Source organism: Dasypus novemcinctus, chromosome 21 (genome assembly GCF_030445035.2).
Source record: "Dasypus novemcinctus isolate mDasNov1 chromosome 21, mDasNov1.1.hap2, whole genome shotgun sequence".
Lineage (NCBI taxonomy): Eukaryota > Metazoa > Chordata > Mammalia > Cingulata > Dasypodidae > Dasypus > Dasypus novemcinctus.
Window position 1 is genome coordinate 24,604,079 of NC_080693.1, and position 13,831 is coordinate 24,617,909.

A 13,831-nucleotide genomic window follows, 5' to 3' on the forward strand; every position below is an offset into this window, starting at 1 on the left:
CTGTTAAAGGCTGAAAGAAAAAATGAGCACAGACCTTTTGTAGTAAATAGAACCCTTAGACTTTGTACCTTAGACTTTGTACCTTGATAAGATTTTTTAAATTCCTTAGTACTGCTTATAGTTAACTGCATGTTGCTGCTTGTTGTCATATAGACTGGGGTATATAGAGAGCCCCTTGTAAACAATAAAGTTGTCTGAGGAGCCTCTACTCGCAGACCCCCTGATCCCAGCTCGCTCGTTCTTTCTCTTTGTTTCCTTCTCCCTATTCTCTTTCTTTCATTCCCGATACCCTTCGGGTCCAAATCTCCAACATTCAGGAGTGGCACCGCACAGCCGGAGAGTTGACCCAGCAAGAAGACTCAATAAAAAAGACGCAATCTTCCGGTGCCACCTGACAATGCAAGTGGACGCAGAAGAACACACAGTGAATAGACACAGAGAGCAGACAACCGGGAGAAGGGGAGAGAAATAAATAAAATAAATCTTAAAAAAAAGAGCTGGGAAGGTGACCACACTCCCTCCCCAGCCTTCAGGCCTCTGTCTCTCGCTCCCGGCCCTCGACCAACCACATCTCCACGGTCCAGGAACCCGTAGACGATCAGCCTCAGATCTTTCCCTTCCAGCTCTCTCGTCCCATCTCTACCCGCAGGCGGGGCCACAGCTTCCGAGCCCTCCAGGAGCCGGAGCCAAGCGGGCGTGGACCTACATTTAGGCAACCCCACCAGGCGCTGAGGCCTCCGCCCGCAGGAGGAGCAGCACCCACAGCCTCCCCATTCAGCCTCGGGTCCCGTCCAGAAGCCCAGACCCCACCTTCTCCCCCTCGCCCGTAGAAAACGCCTCTGCGCCCCCGGGCACCTCCGAGGCCGCTGCCCCAGCGCCGGGGCGGGAAGAGTTAACGCCAACAGCCCCCGGGCAGGTTCCGGGGGTTGGGTCGCCGAGGGCGCCTCCCATTGGCCGCGGAACCGGCTCGGCGCTGATTGGCTGCGGCGCTCGCCTTCGGCTCTTGCAGGCTCCCCATTGGCCGCACTCCCTCGACTGGAGTGTGGCTGTCTGGCCTGAGCAGGCTACTCGAGCCTAAGCTGCGGCCAGAGCCCGCAGCTGCCTGGGAACCGTCACCCCTGACCGGAGCCCCGGCTTCCTTCCCGGATCCAGAGTGCCGTGCTGTCCCGAAGACGCCACCGGATCCATTTCCTCCTTAACCTGCTGGTTTTCTCTTCCCTTCCCCTGCCCGGCTACCGGCTCCAGCTCCCAGCTCCCAGCTCCGCGTTTCCCTCCCCTACTCCCAACTCCGGTACCCTGCATCCCACCTGCCATCCTGGCTTCTACCCATCCTGGACCCCAAACTCCGTGACCGACAGGACCCTGTCATAGCTTTCTCACCAGACTCCTAAACTCCTCTTTCTTCCCTCTTTGCCAGCTCCTGACGCCCAAAGTGTTTGGCTCTTGAGCCTGGCCAGTTCTTGGCTCCAGACCTCCAAATTCCTACCTTCTGCTGGCTGGACCACCGACACTGAGATCTTCCCCTGACTTCCGACCCACTTTCTGAGACTCGTTTTGACATTCTTCCAGGGACCAGTTCCCATTACTTCCACCCCATCATGGACTTCTTGCTGAGTGGCCTGGCAGCGTGCGGGGCCTGTGTGTTCACCAACCCTCTGGAGGTGGTGAAGACAAGAATGCAGTTGCAGGGGGAACTGCGGGCTCCCGGCACCTACCAGCGGCACTACAGAAACGTCTTCCATGCCTTCATCACCATTGGCAGGGTGGATGGCCTGGCTGCCCTGCAGAAGGGCCTGACCCCTGCCCTCATATACCAGTTCTTGATGAATGGCATCCGGCTGGGCACCTATGGGATGGTCGAAGCTGGAGGCTACCTGCGCACCTCCGAAGGCACCCTCAGCCCTCCCCGCAGTGCAGCAACTGGGGCTCTGGCTGGAGCCCTGGGAGCCTACTTGGGGAGTCCCATATACATGGTGAGAAAAGGGGTCCTGCCTGAGGCCTTCAGGGCAGACCCTTGGTGCAGGGTGGGGGCCGGGGTCTTCACAAGGGCAAATGTGGTAGGGTGCTGTCCTGCTGCAAGCAGGGAGGGGTGTCAGGAAAATGCTGGCAGGCTTTGGGGTCTTCTGATCTGCCCTGTACATACCCATCCAATAGAAACAATCGAGTGTGTTGGTTGAGATTATGGACTCTGTAATAAGCCTTTCTGGGGTTCAAATCCTGGCTTTGAAAATTACAAGTTGTTGAGCTTCAGTTGCCATGTCCATAAAATGGAGACAATTGTAGTACCTTTTTTGTGTGATTGCTGGGAGGATGGAGTGAGACAAATGAAGTAATCATACATGTTAAGTACTAGTACAAATCCTGGCACATAGTATTGTCTTTATCATTTCATGATCATTACCTGATATTGAGTTTGTTGGTAGATTCGTGTAGGGGAGGATGAAGAATTTGCGTAAAATACATCAAATGGTATAGCGGGAGAATCCTAGGCAGTGGCAGCGCTGGATTACGATCCAGTCTGCTACTTTGAGTTCACCTGGTATAAATGAAGGGGCAGGAGCCTGAGACTCAGAGAGGGGAGGTGACTGGCTCAAGGTCACACAGCTGGTTATTGTTAGGTCTAGGCCCTGCGTATTGCTCCTCCTGGAAAGTCACTGGGAGGTGGTATGTTCTGTAAGGGGACAGGCAAGCTGGCCTCACTCCCAGGGTATGAGATTCAATAGTAACCTCTCCAAAGTCAGCTAGAGACATGTCCCTGCAGGGCTTGGAGACTAGGGAGCAGGTTTCGCAGATGGACCCTCACAGTCTGCCTCAGAGCCTAATGGGGAGCCTGGTTGTGGTGGGTGCTGGAGATCCGGTCTGGGAATGGGAGCAGGCAAGAGAGGCGGAATACTTAGTCTTGCCTAAGGAAGACTTTGGAAATGTCATTTTCTATCCTCCCCATCCTCCACCCCATCCCCCAAGGGAAGGAGGATGTGGAGGGGGTGGGGTATTTTGCAGTGCTAGGAGATCCATCCCCTGGGACTGCAGCCAAGGGACACAGTCTTGTGACCAGTTTGTTTCATGGGAACCACAGTAATTATCAGATTAAAAGGATATTCTTTGCCCAACACTCTAGAGGAAGTGTGAGGGGATCTAGAGTTTGGGTCTCTGAGGTGGGAGGATGGCCACTGGGGCAGAGGCTATGATATTCTCTTGTTCCCAGGTGAAGACACACCTACAGGCACAGGCAGCCACAGAAATTGCCGTAGGGCACCAGTACAAGCACCAGGTGAGGGTTTCCCACCCCTCCACCGGAGCCCCTGCCCTCTCTCTTGCGCATTCTCCCAGCCTTCGGCCTGCACCCCACAGCTCCAGCCCCAACCACTGCTCTGCCCAACCATCCGTTCTGGCCCTGGAGTTCCCCAGACCCTCTTTCCAACACGTACCCCACTAACTCCAGTCTTCCACACCAGTTTCTCTCACCTCATTCTCCTGACCTCCTCAGGTCCTCGCCTCCATATATCCTGCCCTTAATTCTGGGGTGGGGAGGGAGGGACACAACTGAGGGGCCAACATTCAGGCTCTAACCCCACACGGGATTGGTTGTCTAGACAACGGGTGCCTGTTAGGGACCCATCCTTGGCAGTGTTAGGAGGTGATAGCCCCTGATGCTGGGGTGACTGAACCCTGCCCTCATGGTCTTCCCCCCACCAGGGCATGTTTCAGGCGCTAGTCCAGATTGGCCAGAAACATGGCCTGGTGGGGTTGTGGCGTGGGGCCATGGGCGGCCTGCCCCGAGTTGTCGTCGGTTCCTCTACCCAGCTGTGCACCTTCACATCCACCAAGGACCTCATAACTCAGTGGGAGGTACTGCCCCCCCCCTTGGGGAATGGAGTGGGGCCATCCCAAATAATGGGGGATGGGGGAGGGCAAGCTGAGGTGGGTCCTAGCGGGAACGGTGCCAACACTCAAATGTGAGGGAGCAGCAAGCTGGAGGGCTTGGGGGTTGCTGACTCTTTAGAGACCCCACGGTTCCCTCGTCACTCCCTTCCAGAAGGTTACCCCTGAGTCCTCAGGGCACCCTGCCCTTCCTCCTTCCCAGTGTCATCACACTGCTTTATAACTGAAGGAGGGTAAGCACCTTTAGTTACCAGCTCTCCACGCTGCCCAGCCCAGGGTTGTCCTAGGTGTTGAACGACTAGCTAGTTGACAGCATTCTTCCTCCGTCCCCTCTTAGGTGTTTCCTCCCCAGAGCTGGAAAGCAGCTCTGGCAGCAGCCATGACGAGTGGCATCGCGGTGGTCCTGGCCATGACACCCTTTGATGTGGTCAGCACAAGGCTCTACAATCAGCCCACAGACAGTCAGGGCAAGGTAAGGGAGGCAGGTAGGGAAAGCTGGGGAGTGGAGAAAGCAGCTCATGGGTGCAGGTGGGACGGACTTAAAGTATAATCTGCAGGTGAGGCCCCTGGTGGGCGCTGAAACTCCTTGTGCTCTCCTTCCCTCTCCATCTTGCTCTCAGGGCCTCATGTACCGGGGGTTGCTGGACGCTCTGCTGCAGACGGCTCGGAAGGAGGGCATTTTTGGCATGTACAAGGGTTTAGGTGCCTCCTACTTCCGCCTTGGCCCCCACACCATCCTCTCCCTCTTCTTCTGGGACCAGCTGCGCATCGTCTACCATAAGTACACCAAATAACAGCTACCTGCACCCCCCACTCCACCAAATCAACACTCCTTCGACATGTCTGCCTCCACTAGTAGGTCTAGGTAACTTTTGACCAGGTGACCTTTCACCCATCCCAGGGGGACAGCCAACCCCTCCCCACTCCGTCTGCTCTCTCAGGGTTGATTCACTATAAGGGATAGTTTCCTTCCCTCCTTTCTCGGGTGTGACTGTCAAGCTCCCCTCCCCAACCCCCTGTATACTTTACCGCCCCTCTCTCAGGGCTGAACTGGTCACTCCACTACTGGCCTTGGGTCCCTCCCTCTCCCATGCACAGCTTTAAACTCTCCCCGCCAGGACCAAAGGGACCTGGGGGACCCAGGTGTCCTGTTATATGCACAAGCACAGAGATTATATTGGTTATAAAGCAAGTTTATTTCGGCAGAAAGGAGGTGTCTTATGTTTATGCACAGCGAAGGAACAGGGGAAACCCAGACATCCAACCCCTTGTTCCCTTCCAGAACTGGGCCCCCAGTCCTGAGCAGCGTCATACTGTGCTTCAGCATCTTTACTGGGGACCAAAGATGTTGGGATCATGAAGGGTCAGGCTGGTCACCAGCTGCTCAAAGTCATCCAGGCTCCATGGCAGAGGAGACAAACTTTCAGGGCCAAGAGATGACCTGATCTCAGGGCTTGGGATGGGAGAACAGACAGACAGAGAAGAACATTTTTCAAGCCTCAGGTTTAGAAGTTCCAACTTTCTGTTCCCTTGGGGCCCCTGGGTATTTGTGACCCCAAACCTGTGGCCCATTCCTGCTTCCTTGGAGGAGCCCACCAGCCAGTGTCCCTGCTCTGCCCTGCCCACCCCATTCTCCTGGGACTCTGCAACGAGACAAGGCCCTTTACTTTCTCCTTACGGGGGCTGACTGAAGGTGAGCAGGAGATCAGTCTGGTACTGGGGCAGCCGCAGCAAGGCCTGGTGCAGTGTCACTTCTTTTGCTACCTAAAGGGATCAGACTCAGGATGTTCGCCCAGACTGGAAGGCCTCACCCTCCCAGGGCATCTCACACTCCCCCTAGCCCTTACCTGCTGGTTTTCCTTAGCCACGTGCTGCTTTCCAGAGAGGATCCAGGCTTCTTGACAGCAGCCCCTCAGGGCTAGGCTCTCCACCGGGAGAGGCTGCACAGCTTCCACCTGCACAGTCCTAGCTCCCTGCACCCCACCAACGTCCTCAAAGTGGTACCTGGGGTGGGGGGAGCAGGATCAGGCGGGGACATCTACACCCCCCCCCCCCCCCCGCCGTGAGCGTCTTCAAGGCCTAGGCTTCCCTGGCTTCCGGTGGTATTGCCCTTGGATTTCTCTCGGCCCTAACTCTCCGAGCCGCAGGCTCCGCCCATTTCGTCGGCTCTGGCCCGCCCATTGGCCGCCTTCCTCACCGCGCAGCCTCTCGTCCCTGCACGTGGACCTGCAGCTCCAGAAGTTCCACGATCAGGCTCTGGTCCGTCGCGCGATGGCAGAAAACTTCTTGATTGTCCGGGACCGGTCGGAGGTCGCTGGGGAGGGGTGAGGCAGGCCATGGGCGAGCCCAGCCTCTTCCCACGACCCACCCAGTCGGCCTCCTTCGGCGCCCCGGTCTCCTCACCTTACATCAATGGCCCCGACGGGGAGCTTGGCGGAGAAGGCGCCTCCGAACAGTGGATAGCCTCGTGTGGGCTCCATGGCCTGCGAGTAGGGGGTGAGCCTTAGAAGGGCGCGAGTGGTACCACGTGGAGCCGCATGGCATCCTCTTCCTCGGTTTCGCAGCTGCCACAGCCGCCTCCACTTTCTTCGGCTTCCGGCCTCTTTAAGGTTTGGCCCCGCCCTGCGGCCGCGCTGGCCAATTGGCGCCCGCGCCTTGGGGGCGGGGCCCAGCGGGGCTACTGGCGGAAGTCGAGCGCCAGCTGAGCGCTGGGCGGGATTGTGGTCTCTTTTCCCGCGAGTAACTCGACTTGGGGTTTGTGACGCCTTTAGGGGTCACTAGCCCGTGCCTGCCAGTCTCCTCCTTTGAAAGGGGTCGCACTTTCTACGTCCTTAGGGACAGTTACTCATTTAAAGGGCCCTCGTTTAGGTGGAGTCTTTTGAGACAGAGAATAGTTTTCAGGTTCCGGTGGCCTCTTGACTGCGAATGGGCTGCCAACCAAACCGCTAATTCTGGATCCACGCGGGGAATTAGGGGCACAATGGGGCCAGGTGTGGATCCAGCTTAGGATTCAGGCCTCATGCCTTCTTGAAAGCGACACTCAGCCCAGGGATTAGGTATCTAATCCCCCTCAAATCTTCCGCATTGGGAACACGGGGCGACCGCGGGGGGGGGGGGGGGGGGTGGTGAAGGGTAAGGCTAACCGCCCCTGCCCCAATCTGCAGGATTAAATTCTATTTTTCTTTACAGATTTGTAGGACGTTCTTAAAGTTTCAGCTCAAGTATCTCCTCCTAGTTCGTTTCTTCTTTCGTCTTTGATCCTTAGCACCTGGCATTGTGTACGGAGCATAACAGACCCATTATATATTGTTTCGTGACTGAATAAACCCATTAGTGCCAGTTGCTGGAACCCAGGGGACCACCCGTGCTCTCAGGGGTTCTAGATGTCACCTTCTCCCCAGCCAAGAAATGGGCAAGGGAGTTCTCATCCTGGGGCCAATCCACCAAATTCCAAGTTGCAGACCATACCTCTGGACCCTAATAATTTTGAGACACCAGAGCCAAAGGGCACATTTACTGGTCCCTTACGAAGGGGTGTACAAGCAATGGTGGCTTAGATTGCAGTTTAAAGGTTGACTGAAGATTCACTGGGGCATCTAGACAGGGGAGCATCAAGAGCAAAGGCTTGGGCATGAGAGGGCATGCCTTGGCTTGAGGACATGGATGTAATTGAATCTGAATGTATGTAATTGTTTCTGGGTAAAGAGAGTAGACTAGGCTTGACCCATTAAGAATTCTGAAGAAAAGGGGAGTGTTACAGGTCCCAGACAGAGAGAAGATACCTTGCCATGGAGAACCAAGGGAGCGAGCTCAGAGAGGTCTACCCCATGCTGCCTCTCTCAGTAAGTAGTAATGGACCTTTCTCCCTCCCCCCATTCCTACTGGTCTGCCATCTGCTCCCCTCTTGGCTAAGGGCCACTCAGCTCTGGCTTCTTTGAGAGCAGTCAAGCAAATTGAAAGCCCTTGGAAAGAGACTTGCAAGGACATAGAACTTAACAGGGTCCCAGGGCTGGGGAAAAAAGGGTGGGGGCCTATTCCTGGGCCAAGAGGAAGTCAAACTAGATTAGGGAGGCTGAGGAGAAAGCACCCACCACACACCTCAGCTTTCCTGTTTTGGTTCTCTGGGATATCAGGAGCCATGTTCTGCTATGACTCTTGACTCTCTTCCAGCTGGGAGACTCCATGAAGTGATGGGTGAAGGGCCAGGCCTCCACTAGGAGAGTAGGGTGGAAAGCCACTGTCTTAGTTTTCTAGCTATGGAAATAAATACCATACAATGATTTGGCTTAGCAACAGGAATTTATTAGCTAGAAGGTTTGCTTCACTGGGCTTGGTATCTTCTGGCTGGCTGGCAGGCAATATTTGAGGTTCTATCACTTGGCAGTGCACATGGCAGCATCTTTTCCTTCTCTTCTGAGTTCCATTGACTTCCAGCCTCTTCCATGTCCAATTTCCTTTGCTTATAAGGACTGCAGCCATAATGGATTAAGGCCCACCCTTGTTCAGTTTGGACACAACTAATAACATCTTCAAAAGTCCTCTTTACAAATAGATTCACATCCACAGAACCAGGGACCTGAACATGCCTTTTTTGGGGGGACATGATTCTATCACCAACAACCACCCTGTCTTCGGAAGTACCCACTCTCAACTCTACTTCCCTCTGTGTCTGCCTCCACCTCTATCTTTGTCTTTCAACTTCTGCTGACCCTCTGGACTGCTGCCTTCCCCTTTTATTCAAATCCAGACTCCCCAACAGACAGGATCTAATTGGGTCAATTATTTGCCATTCAATCTGAAAGTACTTATTTGGCAAGCCCTCCATCCTGGCCACTTCCCAGGCCACTGGCCAGTTGGCTGGCCAGGATTATGAGCATCATGGGACTGATCTCAGGAGGCTTAGAGATAACTCACAGACACTTTTCTCAGGAAGGCGTGTGGAGATGCCCAAAGTGGGACTGCAGCTGACTGATTCTGTACACTGGAGGCAGTTGGTATAGTAGTTTGCTTTGGAGACCAAAGCCCCTCCCTCCTAACGAGGTGGGGGTGATGGGCTCGGGCTGGAGAGATGTCTCAGCACCCAAAGTCAAGCAATCCTATGGGAAGAGTTAGGGCAACATATATTTTTGTGAAGCAGGGTCCTTAATTTTTTTTCTTACAATGGACACCTTTGGCAGTTTGGTGAAGCCAATGGGCTCATATTCAGAGTAATGTTTTTGAAGTCATAAAATACACAGAAATATGAAGAAAAGTAATACTTAAATACAACTATTAAATTTTTTAAAATCCAGATTTTTACTATAGTAAAACCATGCTTCTTCATTATGACATTAACAAGATCAGGCTATTAACTGCAAAGTCAAATGGTTGATGTTGGTACACATCAAGCATATTTCAAGATGTCTGCAACAACTCTCATGTTTATACTAAGCAAAAGCGGGTTCTTTCCTCTCTATGCATCCTTAAAGCCAATTCCTGAGACACCAGGGTTCAAAGAGAGAAAGAGGTTTTTCAGGTACACAAACTATGGAGCAGAGTGGCCTCCTGGCCTAGAACTGCCTACTGGATCTGCAGAAATTCTAGTATTTTATAACATCAGGATGCACATGAGTAATCGGGGTGGAGTCTGCACAGTTTCTTTCATTTAATAAACATTAAGGGGCTGAGCCAGGGCGGGGTGGGTACCAATCAAGGATTGGGGGGTGAGTTACAGGGTTATAACCATCATCAGAGATCAGTGAATCCTGGAGAGTGAGATACTGAAAATAAAGGTCATCTACAAGGTTTTTCATATGATGGATTTCACACAAGAAGGTGGAGTGGTCACCCTTGCAATGGAAATGTTGGAAGACAAAGGTAAGATCCTCTGGAGTAATCATTACAATGGCAGGTTTTAGATGGAAATAGCCACATACAAAGGATGAAGTCAGTCTAGCCAGTTTTATTTATTTATTTATTTATTATTTTTTTATTAAAGATTTATTTTTATTTATTTCTCTCCCCTTCCCCCCACCCACCTGCCCCAGTTGTCTTTCTCTGTGTCCATTTGCTGTGTTCTTCTTTGTCCGCTTCTATTCTTATCAGCAGCTCAGGGAATCTGTCTCTTTTCGTTGGGTCATCTTGCTGCGTCAGCTCTCCGTGTGTGTGGCGCCACTCCTGGGCAGGCTGAACTTTCTTTCACACTGGGCGGCTCTCCTTGCATGTGGGTCTCCCCTACGTGGGGGACACCCCTGTGTGGCAGGGCACTCGTTGCGCGCATCAGCACTGCATGTGGGCCAGCTCACCACATGGATCAGGAGGCCCTGGGTTTGAACCGTGGGCCTCCCATGTGGTAGGCAGACACTCTATCAGTTCAGCCAAATCCTCTTCCCAAGCCAGTTTTAGTAATTTCAAATATTAACCCCTTTGGCTAATCTTAAAAGCATCTAATGTTTCAGTAATCATAATTCAACCTTCAGTTACAATATGGGTGAAAATATCTATGATTGCTATTGTGACAAAGTCACAGTTACTGCTAATAGTGCTGGGGTTTGTTACAAAATTAAGAGAAATGCTAAATTTCAGAAAATAAAGGTGAAAATTTCTTTTTCCATCCAAGTTCCTTGACTTCGGGCAAAGAAACTTAGCTGTAAAGTATTAAGCGACCCTAACCATGCACTAGGCTCTGAGAGAGGATTCAAAACTGTGGGAAACAATCTTTCAGAGCTGCTAGCCTGATGGGGGAGAGCAAGGGCATAGGGTTCACAATCCTGTAATGCAGCAGATTAACACCCGCCTCCTACAACGGAGGAAGCTGCCTCAGGGAGATGCCAGGGGGGCCACATGAGTGGCAGTGAATGGTAGCCACAGTAGTTCTAAACAAAGGCCTGAGTGTGAAAGCAGTGTTTGCAGAAGACCACAATGTCCTTGTGTTGGGAGGCGGACTTGGCTCAGCGGATGGAGCGTCCACCTACCACGTGGGAGGTCCGCGGTTCAAACCCTGGGCCTCCTTGACCCGTGTGGGGCTGGCCCATGCGCAGTGCTGATGCGCGCAAGGAGTGCCCTGCCACGCAGGGGTGTCCCCCGTGTAGGGGAGCCCCACTTGCAATGAGTGCGCCCCTTAAGGAGAGCCGCCCAGCGCGAAAGAAAGTGCAGCCTGCCCAGGAATGGCGCCACACACACCAAGAGCTGACACAGCAAGACGGCACAACAAAAATAGACACAGAGTCCCAGCGCTGCTGACAAGAATAGAAGCAGACACAGAAGAACACACAGTGAATGTCAACAGAGGACAGACGTTGGGGCGGGGGGAAGGGGAGAGAAATAAATAAAAATAAATCTTTTTTTTTTAAAAAAAGAATGTCCTTGTGTTTGAGGGGACTCTATAGCAATTACCCAGTCCCCTCTCAGGAACTTCCCAGTCCCATGTGTCTCCATTCTCCCCTCATAGTCTGCATTTGGCACTTTGAACATCCCTCACTCCCTTGATTGAGTCAACCGCTTCATGCTTTAGGTCTTTTGCACCTTCTACGTCCTCTCTCTGGAACTTTCCCTCCTCATCCATGGCCAGGTCACCATCAGCTCTCCAGAAGACATGTCCAGGTTAACTGCTCCTCCTATGGCTCCTGGCCCTCTTTTCATCATCGCACGCACCTTACTATATTGTACGGCTCTAGGCCCTCACAGGCTAAGCACCAAGACAGGACGGATCCCACCTGTCTTTTCACCTTTAGTTTCCCACTATGCTGCCCACAGCCTGGCCCTGACCTTGGGAAGAGAGGAGTTTCCCTGGAGGCAAAGATGGAACCAGCAGAGCTCGGACTTGGTGGTGAAGGAGAACAGGCTGGCTCCCTAGTCCTCTCTGTCACCTTGGATAGTATCTCCAGGGCGTCCCAGAATAGCCCAGTGCCACCCAGCTGGCTAGACTTGTTAGGTTAGCAGCAGCCATTCCTTTTTAGTCTCTTTGTCTGCTAACCCACCCTTCTAGAGAACCTCACTCCTATATGCCAACTCCTTCCAAATCATCCCCCTCCCAGGTCTCTTCTGACTACCCTGGACCAGACTCAGTACATCCTAAACAAGGCCTTCATCCTCTGCCCCAGCGTAGATCCCCACGCGTGTTCCCATCACAGTTATTCCCGAGTTCCAAGCAGGAAGCCTGGGCGTCATCAGGATCCCTCTCTCCCTCGCCTTCCCCGACATCCGGGTCCTGATAATTCTACCTCCTAAATATCTCTGGAATCCTTTACTTTCTTTCCATCTCACTGCCACCTCCCTGGTCAAGCCAGGAAACTGCGTGGCAGCCTTCCTATCACATGCCCTCTCACCATCCTCCTCGGTAGCTAGACTGACTTTTTTAAAAAAATGCAGATCTCATCGTGTCACTCCCCCTGCAAACCCCTTCAAATGGTTTCCCGTTGTTCTTAGTTTTAAAGCCCAGGTCCCTCAACATGGTCCATTCGTTCTATTTGGTCTTGAACTTGGTCGGTCCTCAGTTCCTCAGTATCGTTCTGCTTTCCTGGAGCACTCTTTCTCCCTCCCCTTTCATGTAAGAAATTGCAACTCACCCTTCAGGTCTCAGCTTCCCCAGGAGTCCTTCCCTGAGTCTGGGCTGGGCCCCCTGCTACGAGATCCCCCCACCCCCTCCCTGTAGGTCTCCACCTTCTGGCTGTTTGCAACTCCCATTTCCACCAGGGGGGCTCGAACTAGTGCAGATCATGAAACAGGCTGCCTGACCCTGGGACACGCTGAAGGCTCAGCTGCTGTGGGAGACGCCCTCCTCCAACAGGCCCACAAGGCCTGTCGCCCACCTGCTTTCCTTTCGCTCTCTCCGCCTCTTTCATTCCTGGCTCCAGCGGGGTGTTTCTGGGCGGTGGTTTGGAGGGAAGCCTAGCTGTGGGCTAGCCTGTCAGCAAGCAGAAGGAGCCGTGGCTGGGCGCCTCAGAGGAGAAACTGGCCCTCGTGGGGGTGGGGGTCCTATCTGGGCCCCCTTGCCCGGCCAGCACCCTCTTGTTGCCCATGCCCTGCCTGCTGTCCCCCTGTGGTCCCTGCCCGTCGTCCTTCTCCCTGCACACCACACTCTTAAACACAGGCCACAGCAACGTGTGCCTCTGTTCACCGCTGCCTTCGTTTTCTGCAACATTGAAAGGCTCTGTTGGCTGCCAGAAGGTGTTAAGAGATTTACTGGCTTTCCAGGTCATATTCACATACCAACCCCCACCCACCCCCAAGCCACCACAGTGTCCTTCCTTTGACCCAATAACAAGAATGGTAACTTTGAATGGAGAAATGAGAAAAGGGGAAACGCCTCTGAGAGAACATGCAAAGCCAAGCCATTCACAGCTTCATCCACTAAGTTCAAAGAAAGAAATGGGTGTTAACCTTGACTGATTTTTAACACTCCCATTTATTCATTTGTTCAAGATATATTTATTGAACACCAGAGGTGCCAGACATCAGTCCTCGGTGCCAGGATCCACGGGATGACAAAAATGGAGTCCCTGCTCTTACGGAGTTTATTATTTTCTTTCTTTCTCTCCCCATCACCTCGTTATTTGCACTCACTGTCTGACCTCTGTGTCTGTTTGTTGTGTGCTCTGTGTCGGCTGGTCTTCTTTTTAGGAGGCACCAGGAAACAAACCCAGGACCTCCCATGTGGGAAGGAGGCGCCCAATCATTTGAGGCACATCCACTCCCTGCTTGTGTGTCTCTCACTGTTTCCTCGTTGAGTCAGTTTGCTATGCCAGCCCGACATGTCAGCTCACTGTCTTGCTCATCATCTTTAGGACCTCCCATGTGATAAGTGGGTGCCCAACTGCTTGAGTCACATCTGCTTCCCTCATGGAGTTTAGATTCTACTGGAACAGAGATCTTTGAACAAAGAATCACATAGTTTGATGTATGACTGCAAAGGCAAAAAATAAATTACAATGACTTGGACTGAGAAGGAAGGCATGTGGAAGAGCCTCCT

The 13,831-nt window shown here is 53.0% G+C and overlaps 2 protein-coding genes across 2 annotated transcripts; one reads left to right on the top strand and one right to left on the bottom strand.

Moving 5' to 3' along the window:
* The first annotated feature begins 1,022 nt into the window (after positions 1–1,022).
* Positions 1,023–5,091, top strand: SLC25A35 (solute carrier family 25 member 35). Its single transcript, XM_004462422.5, has 5 exons — positions 1,023–1,973; positions 3,206–3,271; positions 3,697–3,849; positions 4,220–4,354; positions 4,503–5,091. The coding sequence occupies exons 1-5, from the start codon at positions 1,599–1,601 to the stop codon at positions 4,674–4,676; spliced, it is 903 nt and encodes a 300-aa protein (XP_004462479.1). The 5' UTR covers positions 1,023–1,598; the 3' UTR covers positions 4,677–5,091.
* Positions 5,092–5,184: 93 nt separating this feature from the next.
* Positions 5,185–6,506, bottom strand: RANGRF (RAN guanine nucleotide release factor). The gene is made up of 5 exons (XM_004462420.5): positions 6,286–6,506; positions 6,080–6,196; positions 5,730–5,886; positions 5,561–5,646; positions 5,185–5,335 (listed from the first exon to the last, which is right to left on the bottom strand). The coding sequence occupies exons 1-5, from the start codon at positions 6,360–6,362 to the stop codon at positions 5,212–5,214; spliced, it is 561 nt and encodes a 186-aa protein (XP_004462477.1). The 5' UTR covers positions 6,363–6,506; the 3' UTR covers positions 5,185–5,211.
* Positions 6,507–13,831: the final 7,325 nt, after the last annotated feature.

Bases quoted from the DNA above. Each gene is read 5' to 3' on its own strand.
- RANGRF (XM_004462420.5), bottom strand. From the start codon at position 6,362: ATGGAGCCCACACGAGGCTATCCACTGTTCGGAGGCGCCTTCTCCGCC. The intron at 6,197-6,285 runs GTGAGGAGACCG...ACCCCTCCCCAG, and splicing joins GTCGGGGCCATTGATGTAAG to CGACCTCCGACCGGTCCCGG. The intron at 5,647-5,729 runs GTAAGGGCTAGG...TGATCCCTTTAG, and splicing joins TGGCTAAGGAAAACCAGCAG to GTAGCAAAAGAAGTGACACT.
- SLC25A35 (XM_004462422.5), top strand. From the start codon at position 1,599: ATGGACTTCTTGCTGAGTGGCCTGGCAGCGTGCGGGGCCTGTGTGTTC. The intron at 3,272-3,696 runs GTGAGGGTTTCC...TCCCCCCACCAG, and splicing joins GGCACCAGTACAAGCACCAG to GGCATGTTTCAGGCGCTAGT. The intron at 3,850-4,219 runs GTACTGCCCCCC...GTCCCCTCTTAG, and splicing joins ACCTCATAACTCAGTGGGAG to GTGTTTCCTCCCCAGAGCTG.